The sequence below is a fragment of the Marmota marmota genome, unplaced genomic scaffold, assembly GCF_001458135.2.
Source record: "Marmota marmota marmota unplaced genomic scaffold, marMar, whole genome shotgun sequence".
Taxonomy (NCBI): domain Eukaryota; kingdom Metazoa; phylum Chordata; class Mammalia; order Rodentia; family Sciuridae; genus Marmota; species Marmota marmota.
Window position 1 is genome coordinate 2,654,051 of NW_025999983.1, and position 25,112 is coordinate 2,679,162.

The 25,112-nt window shown below is 48.1% G+C and overlaps 1 protein-coding gene across 8 annotated transcripts in view; it reads left to right on the plus strand.

Annotated features, from left to right (window-relative positions):
• Positions 1 to 25,112, plus strand: part of LOC125617601 — a 78,163-nt gene that overhangs the window by 27,452 nt on the left and 25,599 nt on the right. For 7 of the 8 annotated variants that reach the window (XM_048805842.1, XM_048805840.1, XM_048805845.1 and 4 more), the window contains 4 exons: positions 2,123 to 2,239; positions 16,471 to 16,560; positions 18,182 to 18,320; positions 21,095 to 21,189. In XM_048805842.1, the coding sequence (XP_048661799.1) occupies positions 2,123 to 2,239; positions 16,471 to 16,560; positions 18,182 to 18,320; positions 21,095 to 21,189 (441 nt within the window). Of the gene's footprint in view, positions 1,755 to 2,122; positions 2,240 to 16,470; positions 16,561 to 18,181; positions 18,321 to 21,094; positions 21,190 to 25,112 lie in introns of all 8 variants that reach the window. The other variant, XM_048805847.1, reaches the window with a different exon arrangement.

Consider the following 25,112-nt stretch of genomic DNA (forward strand, 5'->3'; position numbering starts at 1 on the left):
AGCAGGGCAGTGTGTCCAGCTGGTTCACAGAGCAGCTGGTCAGGTGGGCCTGGCCAGGACGCCCTCTGTCCCTGCTGGAGGAGCTGGAGCAGGAGGAATTCCTGGGCCTGTTGACTTCAGGTTGGAAGCTTGGAAGCCCCAGGGTGACAGCATTTACACTACCGAAGTCTGCAACTCACCCCCCACGATCCAGGGCAGCCGGGGGCGAACAAGCCCAGAACAGGACTCTGCATCTGGCTGGGCTCCCGAGGTGGGTCTTGTCCTGACCAAGGAACGCTGGAGGACGAAGCCTTCATCTAGACTCAGCAGTGTCATAAACCGCGCTTGTCAGAGGCCTGGCTGTCATCCTCATTCAGCCCAGAGACAGAGTGAAGGTCCAGGGCTGTTTGGACCGGCATGGTGGCAGGAGATCCACTGCACAGAGCCCCACACACTCCAGGTGCAGTAGACGGTCCCTCTCCTGACAGGTGGCTCAGGAGCTCGCTGTCTCCCCAGACCACCGCCGGGCATTTCACCTCTTCCCGAGTGACCCTGCCACTGAGGCCAGCACTCAGCAAAGCAGACCAGGCTCCCAGGATGGAGTACCAGCGACGATCCTCCCCCACCCAGGAAGGGCACTTTCAGGGTGTGACCCACATTCTACAAACAGGTCTGAGTTAGAATCTCTTGGGAGGAAAGTACAAGCACAGTCCTCCACTGAGGTGCTGGGGACCGACCCAGGACCTCACACCTGCTGGGCAAGCGCTCTGCCACTGAGACACCCCAGCGAGGGCTCCCACTGCACTTTATTTCCCACAGTCCCAGGGGCTGGAAGTCCAAGGTCAAGGTGTCCTCAGGGCTGACTTCTCCTTGGGTTGCAGATGACACCTCTACACAGAGACCTCACTGGTCTTCCCTCCGAGCACACATCTCTGTGTCCCATGTGACTAAATTTCCTTTTCTTATAAGGACACCAGTCAGATTAGATTGGGACTTATCATACAGCCTCGTTTTCATTTCCTCACTTTTAAGGCCCCATCATTGGAAGTACTGGGGTTGGGCTTAATGTGTGAATTTTGGGGATATGTCCAGCCATAACATATTCAGGGCCAGCGGGCAGATTGGAGGTGGCCAGGCCCCAGAAGAGGGGACTCGGGGCTGACTGCTGAGGAGCACTGGCTTCCTTGAGGGTGATGCAGATTCAGAAACCGAATGTGGTGATGGTCGCACAGTTCTGCAAAAATCACTAAGCACCTCTGACTCGTGTTTCAAAGGGTGCATTTTGTGTATGTAAACTACGTATCTCAATTTTTAAAAAGGAATATTTTGGTCACATTAGGAAGAGATTTGTATAGGTACAGTAGAGAAAGAGAGAAGGGCAAAACCACGAGGAAAACTGCCTTTCTGTGGCCCTGTGATGTTTGGCTCTCTTCTTCACAAGTCCCAGCTCAGCCCTCTGGTTCCTCCCCGGAGCCTTTGACAAACCTTCTCGCCCAGGACCACTCAGTCCCGTTGCCAGGCACTGGTCAGGGAAGAAAGCCAAGTAGCAGAACAAGAGTGCTGGGAGGGAGCCCGGGGGACTTGGCTCAGGGAGGAAAAGAATCCTGGGTGGGCGGTGGAGACCTGGCAGGCTTCTGCTGCATGGAGCCTCCTTTGCTGCAGGCCGGGGTCTCTCTGCTTGGAAAGACAATTTCCTTCCCAGGACATCGGGATACACTTTGGATGATCTTGCCCGGTTCTTCATTTCTCTCCTTCTCAGGAAGTCTTTCTCTTTTGTAAGGCAATTGCTCCTGTTCTGTGGCTACCCGTGCTCTAGGGGAGCGGGGTAGGAGTGGCTCACCCAGCTTGTAGCTTGTAGAAGCTTGTGCTTTGCTGCAGGAAGGTCTTGCTGTGGGGCAAACGGTGCCTGGGGGGCAGGAGTCCCTCCTGGCCTTCTGACTGCACTTTCCAGGGCTGGTCCACGCTTTGCTTTGGGCGTGTGCACAGCTCAGGCAAACCGAGCTCTGACTCCACTCCCAGCAGGGGGCATGGGGCATGGGGGCGCTCTTAAAAGTAGGGAGCCTCAGGGCACAAAGTCCAACTCATAAGAATTATCCTGGCCCAAGTTTTGACGCACAATTTTCTCTTGTGTGTGTACATTTAGGGTGCCCTGGATCTTGAAAGATCATCCCACAAGACCAACGGGCCGCAGCTCAGCGCCCCCTGTTCCCCGCGCGGTGAGGAGGGACAGGAGGCGAGGCGCCGGATGTCCTCCGAGCAGGTAGCCCCATCCGTCGTGCTGTGCGCAGGGGACTGGAGGGTCTTCTCGCTTCTCTGTGGGTGGCCTCCGTCCACACTCCAGCAGCACAGCCCGAGGCGCGGCAGGACACCTCGGTCCGCTGTCCTGGAGGTCACAGGTCTGGCAGAATTAACACGGTCTTTGAGAGAGAACTTCTAATGATTTTTTTAGCAAGTCGGTTTTCCATTACATAATTGTCTGTGAAAATTTCGACGTGGCTTTTGGCCGAGGTCCCAGAGAGCAGGGGACGAAGTGAAACCCCCCAGAATCCCAAAGCCAAGGCCACGGTCCCTCCCTGCCCGGCTCCTGGCGCCGCCGCGCCCCCTGGCGGAGGAGCGAGGGAGCGCGCTGGAGGGAGGGAGGCTCTTGCCCTGGGCCCAGAGGCTGGGACCCACTCAGACAACCCCCTCGGGGTCACAGGGCTCTTGCTGTGCGATGATGCCTCAGGGGTCCTGCAGACCCTCCGTTGAGTTTGAAAATCAAGAACCTTGAGCTCTGGAGAGGCTGGGTCCTCCTTTGAACGTCCTTTACAGGCCAGGACCTGGGGAGAATGCCATCCCTCCACCACCCTCAGCTCACAGGACCCTCAGGAAGATCCCCCAACCAGATCTCCAGTTAAGCAAGATAAAGAAGACACTTCCATTCACCACTGTTAACAGATAAAATAGACAAAGGATAGATCTACAAATTTCTAGAAAAAAAATGAAGACCCACATTGTCGATACTGGGAAAGTGTAGACCCCTGCCACATCTCCGCAAAACGTACTTGCCCACCATTCTTGAAACTTAGCAAGAGAGAGAGAGAGAGAGAGAGAGAGAGGGTCAAGAACAAACAACCAGATGTGACAGAACATCCTGTGGTATAGGGTGGGGGTGCACCTGAGGCTTCAGAATAAGTAGAACGATAAGCCCAATTTACTTTTTGACCCAGAGGTAATACTAAAGGCCGAATCCATGGTTGTAAACAGGTGTGAAAGACTATTCTTTCTCAAGCCAGAGAGCCCTCAGACTGGTAAAGATTGATTTTAGATCAGAGACACCATTTCATTTGTAAAAGCAATAGAAATAAAATTACAGCTGCTCTGTCCACAGGCACAATGCGGACAATGTTTTAAATTGCACACAATGTTTTTAATTGCAGTGTTAATTATGATAGCCCAAGACTGGAGGTCAGCAAGGCGTCCATGCACAGTGGGCTGGGCCATGGGGCTACAGGAGGAAGGGGAGAAGCTCTGTGCATGATAGGGAGATGGCTAGGATGCCACCTGGGGAGAAGAGGGCAGAGTAGGATGCCCGCGGCAGTGTCTGCGCCACACGCTGTGCAGATGCAAGAGCACACCTGTATTTGCAAAAAGAAAACATAAACCAGAGAGTAACAAAGATGAAAGTTCCCAGTAATAAAAACGCTGGTAAATGTGGCAGACTTCTCTTCTTGAATTTCCTAAATAGTGTTTGGTGGTTGGAACCAAAAGCATGACCCCATCTGAGATTATTCTAAATATATACAGAGGAAATGTTTGTGACAATCATTTTATAACACCTCAGGGTGGGTATAGAACTTTAAGCAAGATAAAGTTTCCTTTTCTCTTTTAAAAATTTATTACAATTTGTTATATATGTCACAAGAATGCATTACAATTCATATTACACAAATAGAGCACAATTTTTCATATCTCTGGTTGTAGAGTTACACCAGTTGGGTCTTCATACATGTACTTAGGGTAATGATGTCCATCTCATTCCCCTTTTGGGGGAAGAAGTTTCAATACCTCACTTAAATAGACAAATAGAAAACATGAGAAGACTATCTACATCATGCAACAGCGATAGCTACCACTAGAAAGACTGTATATATTGATCCACTGAGAAGATAGTTGGCAAAATCCACGTGGGTATCTAAGAAAGGTTCACATATGCACATGAAGATGGAGGGAAGAAACAGAAACAAGAAACAGAGAGCCGACAGGACCTAAAAGTAAAGTGGTAAACTTAAGGCCTAGTATGTCAGGAATCACCACTACATGTAAGTGGTCTAAAGAGAGCAACAAAAAGAGGTGGTTGGATGGACTAAAAACATGACCTGACTGTTGTTTATAAGAAGTTAACTTCCAATGCTGTGATATTGGCCGCTTGAACATGAAAGGATGGCAAAAACATAAACCTTGCAGATATTAATCAAAGGAAAGCAGGACTAGTTCTCTAAAGGGCAAAGAAAATGGCCAAACAGAGAAGGATGTCACATAACATTAACAGAGTCAGTTCACCAAGAAGACACGGCAATCCTAGATCATGTGCCTGTGTGCTGTGGACCTGGAGACCTTATTGATCTTTTTGAAGAATCAACTCTTTTTTCAGAGATCTTCCCTGTTTGTTTTGTTTTGTTTTCGAATTCATTAATTTCTGCTTTTTTCTTCATCATTCTGTTTGAAAATATATGAAGCAAAAATGAACAGAATTGAAAGAAACAGATAAATCCACAATTACAGCTGGAGACTTCAACAGACCTTTCTCAAAAACTGCCAGCAGAAGTAGATAAAAATCACAGTGATACAGAAGAGCTCAGCAGCACCCTCCACCAACAGGACATAGCTGACATTCAGGGAATGCCACCTAACAGCAGCAGGACACCGTGCCTTCAAGTGCCCACAGAGGTACCACAGGCTAGACCCTGTCCTGGCCCAAGATAGTAAACTTCAGAAAGCTTAAAAGAATTGAATTATGTATGTTCTGCATTCTGACCACCACAGAACCAACTAGAAATCAGTAACAGAAGGATAACAGGAAAACCTCCAAACACAGAAATTAAATCACTTGATTCTAAGTAACCCACAGGCCAAGGAGGAAGTCCCATGAGAGAAGAATGCATTGGACTGGATCAAAATGAAAATACAACATATCAAAATTTGTGAGACAGAATTTCTCAGCTAAAGTAGTGTCATGTGGGAACTGTGGAGCAATAAATTACCTATTAAGAAAAAAAAAACCCTCAAATCAATAATCTAAGTGCCCACCTCCACAAATTAAAAAGAAGATTGCAAAAAAAAAACTCAAAGCGTGCAGAGAAAAGGAAATGACAAGGACAAGAGCAAACACCATGGACCTGAGAACAGAAAAACAAGGAGCTAATATCTGAAGAGGTTAACTAAATTGGTAAACTGCGAGGAAAACAGGAAATTAGTTAGAATACCAGAAATGAAATGAAAGATACCACTACTGAGCCTGCAGACATTGAAAGGGTAATGTTATCCACAACTCCACACATATAGATTTGAGAACTTAACTGAAATGGACCAATTTCTCAAAATCCCCAAATACCAGAATTCACCATGAAGGAGATAATTGAAAAAAAAAAGTTACATTTGTAATTTTACTCCCTGCCCCCCCCCCCAAAAGCCATTCTCAGTGTATATGACTTTGCTGGAAAATTCTATCAAATATTGAAAGGCTAATTAACATAAATTTAACTGTTTTTTTTTCAAAAGGTAGAAAGGAACAAACATCCCCCAACGCATTTCATGAATTTAGGATTAGCCTGATATCAAAATCAGATGACACAGAAAAAGAAAACCACATCTCCCATGAAAATACACAGAAACCCCTAATAAAATATTATCCAATTAAATTTATTGTTACATAAAAAGAATGTTATACCACAACCAAGCAAGAGTTATTTCCAGGTATACAATCTTAGTTTGGTACTTAAAAATTGATTTATTTAATCCACCAGGTTAACAGGCTTAAAGGTCACATGATCATATAAATCAATGCAGAAAATTGGACAAAATTTAACATCTATTCAAGATAGAAAAACTTCCTGAAAATTAAAGTACTGGGGAATTTTCTTGATAAGAATCTCAACAAAAACCACATGCTAATGTTATGCTTATGGTGAAAGATTGAATGCCTCTAAGATTGGGAACAAGACAGTATGTCTACTTTCCCTACTCTTTTCAACATGTAACTAATCAATAAATCAAGAAAATGGAGGTAAAAGTTACATAAACTGGAAAGGAATAAATTAAAATACCCATGTAAAAATTTTCAAGTGCTTCAAAAAATGAAATATGTAGTTATAAATCTACCCAAATATGTCCTCAATCTGTACACTGAAAACTATGCAGTGCTGATGAAAGAAACCAAAAGGTGCGTAATCTACTGGGGAGACATACCATGTTCATGGATGTAATAATGGCTGCCATGCTGAAGCTACTGTGGAGACATACCATGTTCATGGATGTAATAATGGCTGCCATGCGTAAGCTACTGGGGAGAAATACCATGTTCATGGATGTAATGGCTGCCATGCTGAAGCTACTGGGGAGACATACCATGTTCATGGATGTAATGGCTGCCATGGTCGAAACATTCCCCAAACTTCATGTGTTGAAACTTAACCAAGAGTGAGATTGTATTAGGAGGTGGGAACTTCATGGACCTTAGAGTCATGAAAGTTCTGGCCTCATGGATGGAATTAGCAATCTTATGAAAGGATATGAGGTGAATTTGCATTTCCATCCCTTCTTCCATGGATGTAGCTTCTGTGCTCTCTAGAGGACACAGTACCCAGCACCAAGGAGCTTTCAGCAGACACTGAACCTGCCAACACCTTGATCTAGGATTTCCTAACATCTGGAAGCATGAAAAATCAATTTCTTTTTTTCATTTTCATTTTAGTTTGTTATATATGACAACAGAATGCATTACAATTTGTATTACACATATACCGCACATATCTCTTTTATATTTCTGGTTGTACACAAAGTAGAGTCCCATCCTTTGTGTCTTCATACAGGTACTTAGAGTAATGATGACATTGAATTCCACTGTCTTTCCTACCCCTATACCCCCCCTCCCCTTTTCCCTTTTGCCCTATCTAGAGTTCATTTAATATGAAAAATGAATTTATATTGTTTAAAAATTTTACAGACTGTGGTGTTTTGTTATAATAGCACAAATGGACAAAAACAAAGGCTTAACATATAATGATATCAATCTTTCCCAAATGGGTGTGCAGGTGTAACCGTTTCTAATAAAATGATAGTAGGACAGTTTTATAGATGGAAACAAGACTAATCAAAAATTTATTTTGAAAGGCAAAGAAACTAAGGTAGCTAAAATAAATTTGAGAAAGAGTGAAGGGGGAGGAAATGTGCCGCAGTCCGGCTGCAGCAAAATAGCTGGGAGGTGATGAGCAACTTGTGTAGATTGATACAGAGCAACTTGTGTACATTGATACAGCAGGAGTGGAAGCCGTTTATTGTAGGACAGGAGGGGTATATATACATTCCACACAGCTTATCTTAATTAACATAAACTAGATACAGCAGTCAACCAATAAGGAATCTCCACACTTAATGGCTCGCTGGAGTCACCTCACAAACCACTCCCTCTGGCAAAATGCCAGGCACCATCCAGACTTGTTTACAGACTTTAACAGAAATGTTATCCCGATTTTGAGGCAGGAGTCATCATAAAGCTGGAGACCAAGGCTGTGGATGATGGGAAGATCCAGTCAAGAGAAGACCCACACCATGTGTCCAGCTGACTTTACTCAAGGTGCAAGTGATTCAATGGGAAAGGCAGAAATGTTGCAGAGCAATGTGATATCCACAGGCAAAAAATGAACCCCAGTCTGAATCTCCACCTTGCACAGAAGCAAACTCAAAGAGAACACAGATGAAATGCACACGTGAAGCTGAAAGATGTTTATCAAAAGCTCAGAGGGATGGCTTCAAAATGAAGGCAAAGATTTCTTGTACTTGGCCCCAAAAACACAATCCATGAAAAGAAAAATGTATATCTGTTGTGAGGACCTGTACTCCAGTTGGATTTTGTTTTGGAGCAGTGTCCCAGTAGATTGGCGATGTTTGTTGACTTGAGATCAGATTTTTATTTTATTTTGAAAAAGATTTTTTCTTTCCCCTAATAGTCTTAAGACTTCTAATGTTGAAAACTTGCACAAATTTGTGTGGAACAAAACCTAGAGAAATGAAAACTTCATATTGCATAGAATGGATCCTAGTGTGATAGAAGAGAGAGAATTTTGGTGCCATTATCTCTCTCTTCATTGGTGGTTGGACTTAAATCATGTATTTCTGTATCACAGTTTAAGCTTCAGTAAAGGTTTGCTTACTTTAAAAAAAAGGATAAAAATGAATTGAATCCAAATGAAAACGCTTTGCTCTGTAAAAACCCTACCAAGAGGATAACAAGACAAGTTACTGAGTGGGAGAAAATATTTGCAAGCCACGATTTGGTAGAAGATGCTTATCTGGAATCTGGAGAGGATCCATAACACTGAGGTGTGTGGCTCAGGGGCAGAGCGGTGGCCCAGCAAGCACCAGCCCACGGTTTCATCCCGAGCACCGCAAAACACTGCCAGCTCTCAAAGCCCCATTTATGATGGCACTCATCAGTTTACAAGGGCGGATTCCTGGGCACCCAAACCCCTCCCGTAGGCCCACCTCCCGACTCTGGAGTTTTTGCTTCCAACACGAGTTTTGGGGAACCTCAGCAGTCTCTCAGTAAAATCAGGTTGTATAAGAAGAGGAGGTTTCATAAGGAAGAAAGAAGGGGGAGCGTTCATTGAGCCCCTCCTCAGGGAGTCCTGAAGCCTGTGGAGCACCGTGCCGTTCTCAGAGGCGCCTCTAATCAGTTGCTCTGTGCAGTGTGGGTGAGACCTGTGGCATGGCCCCGGCGCGTGAGGCAGGACCTGCGTGCTAAGAGAAAACGCAGCCAGTTCTCATCCACAGGTCACGTTCTACAGCGAACGCTCCTGGGGAGCCCGGGTTCGGTTCCTGCCAGCCTCCGGTCTCAGCCTCTTCACTGCCGATGGCCTTGTTTCACGTGTGCTTCCCAGCGATGGCACTCAAGCTGGAGAGGACGGGACACACCACGGCCCTCTTGCCCGCACTTGAGCAGACTCCCGGCCGGTGTGGACAGTGAGGTCATCGATACAAGGCACAAGAAAACGTGGCAATAAATAGGTTGTACAGGATGCTATGGGAGCCAAGGGGAGTGTGTGGCCTTGTCCCCGCTCAGCCAGGAACCTGTGCTGGGTGACTCTGGCCGCTCTGCCTGCCTGTGAATAAAGCAAGAATACCCAAGTGTCGATGCCTGGGTTACAAATACCTTTTAGCAAGGAGGTGATTGCAAATGAGAATTGACTGTGTGTATCTCCCTGGGTCCATTTGGCAGGTGAGGGCAAGCCCTTGGATGCGTGTCATTATTTAGGATCTCAGAGGAGGGGGTGAAGCTGTCTTCCCAGATGTGCCTGTCCCCTGGGCCACCCAGGGTCTCTGCTAGTCCAGCCCACTCCTCCCGGCTGGGTGTGGGCTGTGCTCTGTGGTTTGCTTTAAGGAGCTTGAGCACACCCAGGCTAAGATGCTCCTTGAACGGAACCTCCTGTGGAGAATAGAAATGAACAACTAGCTCGTGACAATTAGTGGGCGCCTGTGGTGGGAAAGCCACCCCGGTGACCTGGGCCCTCACACTGCAGGTATCTTCATCTCATTCACTCAGCACATACTGACGGAACACCTCCTGTCCTCCACTGTCTCCCCAGAGAAAGAGAAGACTCCCTGCCTTCCTGCAGCTTAGTGTGTATAAAGGAGAGATGGATACTAAAAATAGTAGATCAGATTGGCTCATTGGAAGGGGGTGTGTGTTGTGGGAAAATATAGGGCAGGTTAAGAGGGACTTAGGATTTAAGTGGGAAGGTGAGGGTGGGCTGCCCTGAGGGCAACTCTGAGAATGGGTTGACAGGAGGGAGGAGCAGGTGCCAGGACCCAGAGCACAGGGTGTACAAGGAACAGTCAGCAGGCAGCACAGGGAAGAGCGAGGGGCAGGGTAAGCACTAGAGATGCCCGGTCAGGGGACAGGTGGGACAGTGTATCTGCAGGTGCTGGAAAGGGCCATGTCCTGCTCTGAGCAGGTGAAGAGCTGGTGCAGGGCTCCAGGCCGGTCATAACTGCACCTGCCTCTCTCCCGCCTGATGCTCCCTCGGGTCTGAGCCCACTGCTCCCAGGAAGCCTACCCCGTCTAGAGCTTGCCTGAGAAGCTCCACCTCAACACCCCCAGGACTTCAGGAAGCTACGGGTCAGCCTGGTGGTAAAGAGAATCCCACTCATCACAGCCACAGAGGCGCTGCCCTGAAGTGGGAGGCCACTCACTGGGGGCACTGAGGACCCTCCACCTGGGCAGTGTGAACCAGCCCTCCCGCCCTGGGTGAGTCGTCCCCTCGAGCAGACGTGGTGAAGCCAACAGGCATCCTTCTGGGAGCCCCGTCGCTGCACCTATGATTAGTTCAGAAGAGCTCGTGTTGGAGTAGGACGGGTCCCTGCCTGGCACAATGTGACTGTGTCCCTGTAAGAAGAGGGTGATGTGGACACACACAGAGGAGGCCACGTCAAGGCACAGATGGGTGATGCGGAGGGAAGACAAGGACTACCGGCCACAGCTGGAGCTGGAAGAGCAGCTGGAGGCTGGCCCTGCCCATGCCTCGGTCTCAGACTTCTGGCCTCCAGAACCAAGGGCCACACAGTGCCATCCCCTCCCAGGGCACAAACAGCTCTCCATTGGCCTTCCGTGTGTGCATGTGCTGTGGGACTCCTACAAGCACCGGGGTCGCCCTCCTCTCCACAGTTTGCCAGAAGAGCCGGCTCTGCTCTGAACTGTGAGAGGTCTTGCTGTCCCTCCCCTCCCCCATCCTGGCCTCCTCCCCCCCCACACTTGGCACTCTCCTGCCCACCCCCGGCCCCACCTGTGCACACCTCAGCTGACCTCAGAGTTTGGTGTGGTCACTCGCTGTCCTTCCGGGCCTTCCTGTCCTCCTGTCTGGGTCCCTCACTGCCTCCTGAGTGTGTGGGAACCACCCTGGCTCAGAGCCTTTGCCTGCTGGCCCTGGGCTGGGATCGCTGTCCTAAGGGACAGCCTTTCCTCACCTGATCACATCTGTGCTCATGGCTGGCTCAGGCTGTGCCTGGCTGGGCACCGTCCTTCCTCTTCTCAGCCCCCCTGGGCGACCTGCTCCAGCCCTCTCCCACCTGCTTTGTCTCCTGTGCAGCTCTGGTCACTTCTAGAGGACTAAGTAACTCACTGCTTCTCCGCCTGAGTTCCAGGGGCAAGGAGTCGGTCTGCTTTACAGGTTGTGTTCACCAACATTTCCTAGAAGCTCAGAAGAGCACATTTCACAACTCTCTCTCTCTCTCTCTTTTTTTCTTTTTGGGGCCACAAACTGAACCCAGGGGTGCTTAACCACTAAGCCACACCCCCCAGTTCTTTTTATTATTTATTTAGAGACAGGGTCTTGCTTAGTTGCTTAGGGTTTCCCAAAGTTGCTGAGGCTGGTCAGCCTCCCGGGTTCCTGGATTGGGGAACCACGCCTGGCCACACCTACTTTTTAAATGAATGAACAGGTGAGTGCATATGAAACAACAAGAGTTTTTCTGAGAAAGTCTACAGGCAGAATCAATACCAGCAAAACAGCCATATGACCCACAGTGACCTAAAAATGTAGTGCAATCCCTATCAAGATCTCCATGACTTTTTTTTTATGAAAAAAAAAAAACAATTATCAAAGTTGAATGGAATCAGAAAAAAACCCAAATAGCTAAAGCAATCTCCAGAAAAAAAGAACAGAATGGAGTCAACACACACCTTGATTTCAAAATATATTAAAAAGTGTTAGTTATAGTCCAATCCCAGCACGGGTATGAAAACACACCGAGCAATGGAACAGCATAGGGAGTCCAGAAAGAAGCCCAAGTTTAGTGGCAAACTGACTCTAGACAGAGGTGCCTAGAACACACAATGGGGAAAGAACAGTCTCTTCAGTAAATAGTGTTGGGGAAACCCACCATCCACAGGTGCAGAGAGTGGAATTGGCGCTTATCTCACAGTTTACAAAAAACAATCCAAAGGACTGAAGGGTTGAACAGAAGGTGGGAAGCAGCAGCTCCTAGAAGAAAACCCAGGGTGGAGCTCCACAGCTGTTCTGACAGTGCCTTGGGCAGAACTCCAACAGCACAGGCAGCAGGAGCCGGAGAAGGGAGGAGGAAGCACCAAACAGAGGGGCTTCCTCACAGTGAGGGGGACAGCAGAGCCAGCCACAGAGAGGGGAATCGGTATCCAGCCTGGAGAAGGAATTCAACAAGAAAACAAAGGAACTGATTTTAAAATGGGCAAAGGATGTGAACAGACATCTCAAAGGAAGAGATATGAAAATCTGCTCCCACCTTTTACCACCAGGGAAATGCAAGTTTAGTCGCAGTAAGATGTCACCTCACACCTTTCAGAATGACTGCTGAGTACAATGCATGCTGAAAGGGAGGTTCTCTGCCCTGGGAGTCGCTGTAGGGAAAAATCCCAGTGCCCTGGGTCTTCAAAGGGCGCCTTTCCTTGGCTCCAGTCTTTATCCCCAGCCTCACCAAGGTCTTTCCAAACCCGCTTCCTGTTGCAATGAAGAAGCACCATTTCTTTATCCAGTAAGACAGACAGACCAGTCCCTGTCTGCGGCCCTTTGTGGGAACAATGAAGTCTTAAGCATCTGAGACCTAAGATAACACTTGGATCTCTGGTCTCCTGTGGGGTCCTCGCCCTGCTGGGGCCTGTCCTAAACAGATTCTGTACCACACAGCCCTGCTGCTCCAGACTGGGGTGGGGCCCTCAAGCTGTTGTCACGAACCCCACAGGTGATTCTGATGCACATTCAAATTTGGAAACTAACTAACGCCCTGGGGAGTAGGAGGGGTAATTAAATAGTCACCCTAAGACTTTGAAGGAGACGTCTGCATCTTTCAGAGAAATTGATGTGGAGATCATTCCTAAGTCACTGGGCTCTGGACCTACTGGAAGTCAAACTGGGAATCCATTCCCAGGCACCAGATCCCCCACCTCCCCCAGCACCGCCTCCCTCCCACCCAAAGCACCTTGATGGGATTAAAAATACACCAAAAACTTTTCAGTTTGTAGAACCTAGTGTCAAATACCGGTGTCCTCGCAGGAGGCACATTAGCATTTGATTAGTATGTGCATAGAAAGTTGTCTGAGCCCAAATACACAAACTGGGAAATCAAAGAGGGGCCCTCACACCTTTTGCTGGCTTCATCCTGAACATTTATTTGTTTAAACAAAACAACTTCCTCAGGGAATTTCCTTCCGAAAAGAAACTCGTCTCCATTTTAAAGGAAAATGACCCCCTCTTCCCTACTCCTTAACCAGTTCTGACAGTGACCCCATAATGAGAGGGGAGAAGGTGGCGGCTGGCATTTTTCTTGTCCTCCTTTTTAAAGCTGCAGTGAGACTGTAGAAAACATCCTCAGGAGATTTAGAAGCTACAAAGGACTTGCATTTTATATGGAATTTATCCTAATACCTAGCTAATGCTTGTGCTTTTGTGCAGAGAAATAATTAAATTAAAATGCAATAAACTTTGAACCATGTTCCTATGAGGAAATAAAAAAAAAACTTTTAACAAAATGTTTACAGCACTAAGGAATGGATTTCCTACTCAAAGTTTCATCCTATAAGTAAAGTTTAAAACAATCCTTACTGAAAGTAAAAGCAGGAAAAGATCATCCTCTAATGCATAGGTTTAAAGGACTTAATAATATTCAGCAAATATTTATGTTGGTATATAAGTTTTTGATAAGTCTAAAAAATCAAAAATTTTTTTTGGCAAAAAAATTTCTCTGTCACTGATTTATTGAAGATCTTAATGGTTATAATTAAACTTTTTAGTGACTCCATTCTTCTTATGACCAAAAATATGAAAAATACAAATTTTGTACACTTTTAAAATCAAACTAACTTTAGAAATCATTTCATCTGATTTTTCAATTCTCCCAACAAAGGAAAGGAGAGCTGTTTGGGGGTGGTGTCTGGCAGCCATGGTGAGGTGGCACAATCCCAACTCCAAATTTGCTTCCACCCTTTGCTGTCTGTCTGAGCAAGATACCTCAGAAATCACTATTTTTTTTTGTAAACTTACTTAACAAATTTTAATGAACGAAGTTGCTTTCTTGCTAATTAGAGGTGAGTGGGATCAAAGACAAAGGCACTTGCAGTGTTTACCACACCCAGGAAGAGCTGGTTTCCTAGCTGACTAGTCTAATTGAGGCTCCACCTGCACTGATTTGTAAAACCTTCATGCAGAGTTTAAAGTCTATGCTATGGCACTGTGGAGGGGAAAGCTGAACTTGAGTACCCTAAATTTTAGGTCCTGTTTCAATTCAGAAGATGTATTTGGGTTGGAAGGGGAGTGGTGGCTGGTGGTCTCTAGGTCTCACCTTCCTGAGGGCCATCTCACCAGTTTCCTGTCTTTTCCAAGCGCTAAGCCTAAGGACTTTAGTGGGTGGTGGGTGAAGAGAGACTCTGCCTCACACACATTTTGAGGGACTGGACAGAGTTTATATAGCTCTGGCTACAGTCACAGTTGGAGTGAATATCCAAGTGAGAGGGTGACTGGCCATGTGTTCACACACCTTAACTAACGCTAGAGGGAGAGGAAGATAACAGGAGAAGGGAATGAGTGGATCTATAAGGGCTCTCTGTAAGGGGGGAACAGGCGGGAGGAATTCTCCAGGCAGTTCAGAAGGATCTTTCAAAACCCTGCACATATATTAATGTGATATTGTAAATAAAAATCATTAGGGAATCTAATATTTTAGCTCCAGAAGAGACCATCTAATCCAACTACTTTTATTGGAAGTTTTAGCCTCAGGACCAAAATTGTTGCTTAAGAACTAAAAATAAAACACACATATTATATTAAATTCATGAGTTTTTGAGTTCTAGTGCAATTAAGACCAGAGAGAGTGATTCCGTTACAGAAACTCAACCACACTATTCCAACTTTAATGTTTATGGCACAACACATGACATATACAAGTGAAAATGTATTTTCACTGATTTTGAGAGAGACAGACTGACAGAAACACACACACGAGAGCAGACGTTTACTACAGTTTCTTTTGGGATCATTTAGTTTAAGAGCTTTTTCTTTTCTTTGTGGTGCTGGGGATGGACCCTAGAGCCTCCTGAATGCTAGAAAGTGCTGAGCTTCACCCCAGCCCAGGATTATTTAGTTAAAGCGACTTGTTGTCTCTCCTCACATTTAACCAATGTATCAATTACAACAAATTTATGATTGAGTGTATTCTCTTCTTCCTGCCAAGGGAATTTATCACATATAAGGAAATCAATCACAAGAAAGCAGTTCTCAAGTCTTGGGTAATGCTTAGGGAATACCTGCTTCCACAAATATCTAGTGTAGACGAAATGTACCCTTAAGCCACTTTCCCACGTACTTCCTAAAATGTTCAAGACCAACAAGCATAAAAGGCACAGCTCTGTTGGCAGTCTCTCCGCGCCTAACCCTGCTCCGTGTGTGGTCCGCAGCGGTCCTGCACAAGGCTGGTGGGATGCTCAAGGACCCAGCGCCCAGGAGCTGCATCCTTGTCGCTGCCGTAGGGACGCAGGCTGACCGCTGGGTGTCGCTGCTGTGCGAACAGCGCCGGAGGTGGAACCTGTGCGGAGCAGCCTCCAATGCCGAGCAAGACCGTTTTCTTACAAGAGTTTAGTGCGGAAAGTACGAGGAGGTTGATCCTCGCAGGACAAACCGCTGCTCGTTAAAGGAAAACAGTTTTTAGGAGTGGTTTGAGGCTCGAGGCGCTGCGCCTCGGGAGCTCGTGGTCATTCCGAAAGGTCGCTTTTTAAGAGAAACAACCTCAAAAGACTCCCTGGAAAATGGGTCGAGCGCTTCTTCGGGGCTTCCTCCCCGTGGCTGGTCTGCGGGTGGGGAGACGCGCGGGAGGCCCCGCCACTGCCGGTGCGGCGTCCCCGCAGCCTGCACGGTGAGAGGGGACGAGATCACAGCACCCCGAGTCCCGCGCTCTCCCCTGAGTACTCCTAGGGATGACATTCATTGCAGCTTCTAATGACACAGACTTGAAGGGGAACAGAGGGAGACTACAAACAGGTTTATGGCCTGCCAGCGGGGCTCTGGGCTCCAAATTGCCGGGCTCGGCAATCCCCGGTCGTTTCCCCGGCGCGGGCGGGGCGCGCGGCGGGCGGCGGGGTCCCCGCGGCGCGCTCATTAGCGCCCACTCTCCTTAATGGCTTCCTGTGGCTGGATGTTTACTTGTCATTTGTTTGCAGCCTTGTTCCCAGCTACTGATCCCAAGACTGACCACCTTTTCTGTCCTTGTTTGAAGCCGGTGCCCGGAGCTGTGCCAGTGACCCCGTGCAAAGTCGCGCCCCAGGCCGGGCGCCTGCGGTCCCCTCCGCGGGCCAGCGTCTACCTGGTAGGACCGGCGGCGCTGCAGGGCCGCGCACAGTTCTCCCGGCCTCGGGGGTCTGCGGGTCCCACCGCTGTTCCCACTGTGCGTGCGCTTTACCCTCGGACGACCCGGGAACCGGGAGCCCAGCCCCGAGCTGGGAAGGCCTTTCCCGGGAGCCCCTCTGCCAGGGCGAAGTGGGGGCACGGCCCGCGGCCTCCCAGTTCCAGGACCGAAGGGGAGACCCCAAACCCCACCACCCCGAGTCCGCCACCCCTCCAGGGACTGCCTTCTGTGCAGAAGGCTTGGGTTGGTCCTGAGCCTCGCAGAGACCTTCCTGTCGTTTAGACGTTACTGTTTGAGAAGGATGAAAGCGCTTCCTGCGGAGGGAGGGAGGGTCCGGCTGCAGAGGCCACCTCCCTGGTGTCTAAGGGATTCCACTCGCCACATAAAACCAGATCACAAAAAATTCTCGTGTCTGCTCTAGAATTGTCTCATTTCTCGGGATGGGGGCAGCCAGACAAGTGCTGACGCAGGCTACTTTCTTCATCAAACAGTCCCCATCGGGCTTTCTAGAGTCTTGGCCATGCCTGGTTTTATTCTCGACTTTGTTAAGGAGTGAACTTCTGGCCAGGGGCTCCAGGCCAGAACGAGTCACGGGTGCCAGGGGCCAGGCGCTCAAACTGCGCTCTGAGCTCTCTATCCAATCAGGTCTCAAAAGAGGAGACTGACCGAGGTGGATCTGGAGGGTCCAGTTTACCTGCCCCTCAGGAAGTCCCTACCCCCTTTGGAGCGTCCAATCCAGGCTCTCCTTTCTTCACCTTTTCTGTCTGTGAAACAGCCTCCCCAGCTCAGTTGCTTGATTCTAGAATTAAAAAATAAAAGCCATTTAGATCCACAAATTCATTGTAATTTTGACTTCTGACAAACTGAAAATGGAAAGGAAAATGAGACCCTCAAATTCTAAGTCCTGGGTGCCTGAAGGGGTTCTCCTGGGCTCACTGTTTAAAAAAGCTACCTGACATGTCCACAGGTGGTTCCCAAATCTGGCCTTATCAGTTGGAGACGTGCCCCAATGTCTAGGACATGAATTTATATTTGAAAGCGGTGAGGGTCCTGATGTCTGTTTTCTGCTAAACTGGCAAATACGTGTTTTACCACAAGCAGGAAATCCCTGTGTGGCAATCAGTTTAGAGTATGACAATTCAAGACTCCCCAGGTCAAAGGAGAAACAATTAGAAAATGACTTTTTAGGGAAAGGTGTCTTGCTCTTTCCTCCCAATGTCCTCAAACCCGTTGGCCCCTCTTTTCTCCCTTAAAGCTTCCTTGTTGCCACCCCAAGGTCCCCTATAGTAACCTGGAGTAACTCTAGCTACCAACGAGAAAAGAACAGTCTGCCTGTCTTCAGATGGTCCCCTTTAATTTTAAACCCATTATTTAGGGACAGAGACAGTTGAAGGTGTGGTGGAACTTTGTGGGTGTCAGTTGCTATTGAAAGTAACTCTTCTCTGAACAGATGAGCTGCAGGTTACCCAGACATTGCACTCCGGGGCTTAGTAAGAGGACTTCAGTGTTTTAAATCATTCACTGATGTATCATTTGTCATTAAAAATATCACTCTGATGTATTTGTTCTCTTTGAATGTAAGATTATAGGGTTGCAGAATGAACTGACCAGATGTGGAATCTTGAAGAACATGAGTGACCATGAAGAGTTTTGGAAGCTGGTTCAAGAGGAAGGTCGCGGAACAGAAATCAAAGAAAAGCTCCAAAAGATAAAATTTAAAAGTTTGTATATTTCCTATTTTTTATTGTGGATTTTTATAATTGCCTTAACATTTTTAGCAGTTGGTTCTGGGAAGCAGTGATGCTGTCTCACAGTTGGGTTAAGATGGTAGGACAGCTGGTTTCTCAAGATTTCAAGGCCGTATGGGTTTTCAGAATAAAATAGGCACTGGGGACAGTGGCTGTGTTTGCTGGCTGCCTTCAGTGCTCTGACCACACCACCAACCAGGGCTCAGAGGGACAGGCCACGCACCTTTTCCTCAGGACAGTTCCAGGGCTGCTTCTCACCAGAGTGAAGAAATTCATTTCAATAAATGAGGAGTGTTTACTTCTTGCCAAGAACTGTGCACAAACACAGGTGATAAATGGCCTAAAGGAGACAAAAAAGTGTTCCCATGCCGCAGTCTGGCTGGGCACAAAATCACGAGCCACTCACAGCCTTGTAGATTCAAACAGCAATTCTTTATTCCCGAACTGTCACCGGCACTCTACCCGCACATTCTGGGCAAAATCCACCCTCTCCACCCGGCTCTGAATCCCAAATACTCTCTGAATCCCGGGAGAACTCCACGGGAACTCAAGTCGCCTGAGGCAGCAGGATACGCCCTATTCCCAGCAGGAATCACCTTAAACCTGGAACCGCCCTAAACCCGGATCCGCCCTGGTCCTTGAGCAAGGTCACCTTTCATGCAAAGTCACTGCAGATGACCTGGGTCCACCATGGAGAGTCCTTCCTCTAAGCAACATGGGGTAGGCGGACAAGGAAATTGCCATGTGTCGTACCTACTTAGCTAGGGCTCTCAGCATTCCCAAAGAGGCTTTGAGCAATTGAGAATGTGCGATTTTAAAGTGGCCGCAGGGAAGTTCGTAGGTTACATTTACTTTGTCGAGAGGTTTAACAGACAGGAAAGCCAGGCCGTGGGTTCCACCTCAGCAGCATCGGTTACCCTTTGAGAGCATACTTTTGAGCTTGTTATAGGTTTTAAAGTATTTGTGCCTATGAGATGTCAACAGCCTGAGGGTCAGTGACTCTCAGCCCCACTGACCAGGGTGTGAGTGGGCAGTGTCTCCCTGTGGCCGTGGCTTTGGACCAGAGCCCACTAGAGCTTCGAAGAGCTGGGTTAGTAAGCACTCCCTTGTCTGAGGTTTGCAGTGTTCTGAGGTGAAGGCCCCGTGGGTTTGTTACCTGTTCACTCTGGTCAGGCACAGAGCTGGGCAATGCCGGTACAGAGGTGACCACAGGCTGATTTCAATCTTCTTCTCAGCAAAATACTTTCAGGGGACCATGATCTTTTTCCTTCGTACTGGGCTGCTCCACCTAGGTTCTAGTTTACGGCAGTGCTCACCCCTACATAGCGTTAGCGTGCTCCCATGAAAATGTCTAAAGAAACCTGGGCCAACGTGTCCTAAGCAACAGCATGAAAAGTTAACTTCCAGAGAAGATCGAAATGAACATTGTTAGTTGAGTGACTTTTTTTTTTTTTTTTTTGAGAATGGAAAAATCCAAGTGAAGTTTTTGGGGTGGTGTGTTAGAGCAAAAGGGCCAGTGGCTTTTTTCATGTGTGTGAGGAATTCCTGAAGGAGCCAAGCTGCTCCCGCTGGGTGACGTGTGGAAAGCCACCAGAGCCCGCCAGCTGGAGCAAGGCCAGTGGCCTTGGAGCTGGTCACTTCTGGCAGGTGGCTTTGTGTTTTCTCCGTGAACCTCTGATTTGAAGGTGCTATCAGGATGGAAAGCCATGGGAACTCAGAGCCTGTGGATCTTTCTGAATGAACACACAAGCTCGGACCCCTGAACAAAGGCTTTAATTACTTGAAGAAGGTAGAGAACTCAAACATTCTCAATGTTGAAAGCATAATCGTTTGGAGGTAAATAGGTCTTTTCCGCTGCCCATTCAGAAGCTTGTCTGCCTTCAATGTTGCTCTTGGCCACTAGTAATTGTTGTACATTTTACAAGATTACTGTGAGCTGGGCATGGTGGCACGTACCCATAATCTCAGTGACTTGGGAATCTGAGGGAGGCTGAGGCAGGAGGATTGCAAGTTCCAGGCCAGGCTGGACATCTTAGTGAGACTGTCTCAAAATAAAAAAATAAAAAGGGCTGGAGGTGGAGCTCAGTGGTAGAGCACCCCTGGGTTCAATCCCCAATACAAAAAAAAAAAAGAAGAAGAAGAATGAATTAATTAAAGTGGCATCTGTGCAGTTGCACCTGGAGCTCCCCATATCCTTTGCTTATCGAACTGTGACAGTCAAGGACTGAACCTAAATGTCTAGTAGGAAGAAATCTGAGCCTAGAGAGGTTAGAGACCTGCTCATAAATATTCACAGAAGAAAAATAGCACCAATTTCTAGGAAATACAGGACTTTTATCCAAATAGGTGACTGCAAATGTTGTTCACTATAATTTTGGAGTGTTTAAATATGTAAAGCATGGTTTGCGTCTTCGCCAAAATGAAAAAGGTCAGCTTTCTCTAGAATATTATGAGTTAATAATCTACAGTAAAATTTTTGACTTGGAGATGATGACAAAACTATCCACCAGCATTTAAGTATATAAATAATACTGAATGCTGAAATTCCAAAAAGAAAAAAAATTCATAGTTGAAAGAACTGTAAATTCCCAGGTTTATTACAGATTAAGAATTTACTGTTCAAACATTGAGCTGGATCTTCAATATTAAGTGTTTATCTCAATGTGAATTCACTTTCTTTCCTGCTTATACAGCACTGAACAGTAGTACAAATTGAGCTTCTTGATACCTCGCATATCTCTCCCCAGTGTTGAATCCCAGGCCTCAGGATGCTCCTAGGAGAAGGGAAGCCAGGCCACTGGTGGACGCTGATCGCCAGGACAGGCTTTGCCGGTGGAGACAGGTGAGGCTGCTCCTAGGGATGAAAGAAATGTTCTCTGACATTGCGTTTTCATTTCTGTTAGGGGATTCTTTCATGTCTACCATGTCCCAAGCTTTTTTGTTACTTAGCATGAAAAATATTCATGTGGTGAAGTGAATGGTCTAACGGGCGATTTTGAATACTTATGGCACACAAAGTAGTATTTTGCATCGTCCGTGTAATTTCATTTGGAAGCTGTAAGGCAGGTGTGTCTGGGGAGAGAAAACCTGGTGAAAATGACTCCCAGGGACTGCCAAATCACCAGCTGGACACTCATGTGTGGGAGAAAGAAAACCAGGGATTCTTGTTCTTTACTATAAAAACCCAGGTGCAGTGGAGTTAGGGAGGATTCTACAGACGCAGCTCTGGTGGGAGGCTCTGCGTTTGTGGAAGGGAGGGCTCCCGCTCTGAGGGGAGCAGGTTTCTTCTGTTTCCAGGGCTGCCCCCGGGTGCCCAGCCCTGCAGCAGGAGGAAGGCTTCTGGTTGACCACGTGCCTCCCATCTCCCCAGTCCTGCTCATCCCCTCAGAGGTCTCCATTCCCCCCAGATGAAATGACCCCAATACTGGGGAACCACCCCATGAAGCTGGGGAGCCGCCCTGGAGCCAGAGGCAGGTCTAGAAGTAGGAGGTGGGGTGAGTGCTGCACCTCTCCAGCTGGATCGCATCCTGCTGGGCTTTCTGCACACCCATCCTCAGCTGCCATGGCGTGACGGACACAGCTCAGCCTTGGAGTAGGAAGGTCTGGCTTTGGTTTTTGACCCTGCTCCCTAACAAGGGGCTTGGGCAGGGCCGCAAGCTTCCTGCGTCATTTCTTCACATGCAAAGGTGTGAGTGTGCTGCCTGTTTTACAGGTTGTGACCAGAGGAACCCACATGAACGAGCCGGGTACAAATTTGTTTTAAAGATATACGAAGGCCCTGTGCTGTGGACATGTTGGACCTGGTTTTAGCAAACATTCCCCCCACCCCCAACATCCCAATGCATTGTCTGGGATTTGTTTGGGACACTTGCAGTAACAGGAGCTGCTTGGAGGAGGACAGGCTGTCCTCTGATCAACTCTGTTCTCTCATTGGCTGGTGCCCCAACCAGTGGACAGTGCATGAGCTGTGCCCTCCTGGGTGGCTGGGGAGGGCTGGGCCTCACACTAGGGTGTAAGGAGCACACCATTCTCAGTTTGCTAGAAGAGCAGTATTTGGGGGGAAGGTCTGTCATATGGCTGAAGACGGCTGAAATTTTGGTTTACAGCAAAGAGTTGTCTTATGTACCTCATCCTCTGGGAAGAGGACCATGTGATCCCATGACTGCAGAGACAGATGTTCCATCTAACTCTCCTGGGTCAAAATAAATCTCGCTTTCTGAGCTAGGAAAGGCAGTTTTCTCAAATAATGTTGGACATGCACAGCTTATGCACCTGATTGACTTTTGACCCTGAAAGTGATCACCACCCTGATTGTCTCTGCAGGTAGTAGAGGTAGTTAAAAGTGGCTAGGTGTTAATTATTTCTGGCTTCCCCCTGTGTTCAGAGAACTAAAACCAGTTTATTCGTCCACGTGAACATGCACATTTAGGGGAGGAGAGCTGGCCCGAGTGTGGAATGTGTTGTTAGACTCAGGATACCTGGTGGAGGTTTCAAAGGGACATGTTGTCCTCTGTCTGTGCTGGGGAGGAACCCAAGGCCTTGCCCATGCTAGGCAAGCGCTGTACCACTGAGCTACAAACCCAGCCCAAGTGTTGTCCTTTATAAAAAAGAACATGGGTTGGGCTGGGAAGAGCTGGACACTTCACACCGGGAAGACGAACGGCCCAGCAGCCCTGGGAGACACTGTGGGCACTGCAGGGCCCACACCTGGGGTTCTCAGGTGTCCCACGCTTGTTCGCATTTTATCAGCTATTGTCCCTCAGGCTGCACTGTGCCCTTCCCATGCCCACAAGTCACAGGTTGAAGCCCTACCCCCAGCGTGACGATGTTTGGAGGTGAGTTTAGGGGAGGTGACGAGGGTGGGACCCCCATCATAGGATCAGTGTCCTCGTGAGAGGAGATGCCAGTGAACTTGCTGTCCCTCTCTGTGTGTGAGGATACACTGAGGGGGCTGCCATCTCCGTGGCAGGAAGAGCCCTCACCAGGCCCCAGTGGTGCTGGTTCCCTGGTCTCCTACTTCCTGCCTCTGAGTTGTGAGAAAGTGAATTTCTGTTGCTTAAGCAACCCTGTCTGCGGCAGTTTGTTGTGGCAATCTGAGCTAAAATTCCAATAAATGTATTTCATGTTTATTTCATATTTATCCAAAGTAGCTTCACAGATCAGAAATAGGGCCAATGGGAAGAAGTCACAAAAAAGTAAGGTTTAGTTCAGCATGGGGGTGTGTGCATGCTGGACTATGCTGACCTTTAATAATGTGGACACATATATAATACTAACTGAGTTCCCCCCATTGTGCCTCCCTCAGCCCTACAGGAGTTTGAGTCTGGGATGCAGATTCCTTAGGTAGAACCTAATATTCTGTCCAATTCAAACTGATTTAAGTACAGAGAAAAAACAACCAGAGGAATAAAAACACACAGTGTAAAAAATACATGATAGAGAAAAACTCTGTCAAGATGACTGTTTGAGAACCAGAGCCCCCCCACAGCACAGGTGGTCACCACGCTAGGTCACAGGTCATCACGCTAGGCTCCAGCTCTGTAGCGTCTTATGCGATGGTGACATTATTTCACATAAAGAAAAACTGAAGGCCACAGTTAGATAAGAATTCTATAAGGCTCTCTCTGTAATATTACAACGCTGTGGGGAAACCTTTGCTGCCTCCACTAACATCACGATCTCACATGATGTCCAGCGTCGTTCCTGGACTATCCCAGTTAATGTCTGTACGCTGACATGTCTGCAGATTTTGAGAAACCCATTTTACAGGTGGGGAAAAAGAAACTTAGGACAGTCTGGTAACACCCTTGCCCAGGGTAGCCCAGTCTGCACAGTGTGGACCTGGATCCCAACCCGGCCTGCCTCCAAACTGTCAGGCCGGCCGTGTGTCACATTGCCCCTGAAGGGAGTAGGCAGAATTGCCAGGAATGTAGGACAGTGCCTGTAGAAGCCCTTCTTGTGGCCAGTGACGGTGAGTTTCATCATGAAGATGGCCTGAAGTGACTTGGGAGTGACAGACCCTCCAGGCACTGCTGCCCACAGCCCACGGGCGGCTTCCCAGAATCCCCTCTGCAGAGGACCCTCAGGTGGAATTGAAATTAGTTTTGAGCCCAAGAGGGGCGGGTGCAGCTCACACCAAACTGTGAGAAAGCCCCTGCCTTTAATCTGGCCTGGCCTGGCCCGCAGGCCACCAAGCCCCTGTTTGGTCATCTGCAGCCAGGTCCATCCAAGGCTGGAGGCAGCTTGGCAGTGTAGTCAAGAGCGGCGCAGAGGAGATTGTTCACAGGGAGGTGAGGAAAAAATACGACTGGAATGAGGCAGGCACTCGGAATTAAATCCAAAGTGAATCTAGGGGACCGCCCTGACAGTTGTCAACAGCAGGAAGACTTAGTGCCTGCAAGCCCAGCCTGGGGGAACCAGGACAAGCACAGAGAAAAAAGAGACCAAGGAATGCAGGCAGTGTGGCCTGGAGGCACACCTGCAGCTGAGCTCCTCAGTTTTACAGCTTTTGCTTGGGCGGGTCCAGGTCGCCATGGACACCTCGTGGCACAGGGCTGTGGCTTCCATCAGAGACTGGCTCATGCCCGGATAGATGCTAGATGAGGTGTGAGGAGCACCCTGGACCTATGGAGTGGCTGGAACTGCCATACTCCCAGAAGGGGCGCTTGACTTAGGGCACTGTGAGCAGCGCCCCAGCAGCCCTTGTCCCCTGGGAGCAGCCACATTTCACCTGCAGACACAGGCGTGGTGTCAGGGGCATGGTCA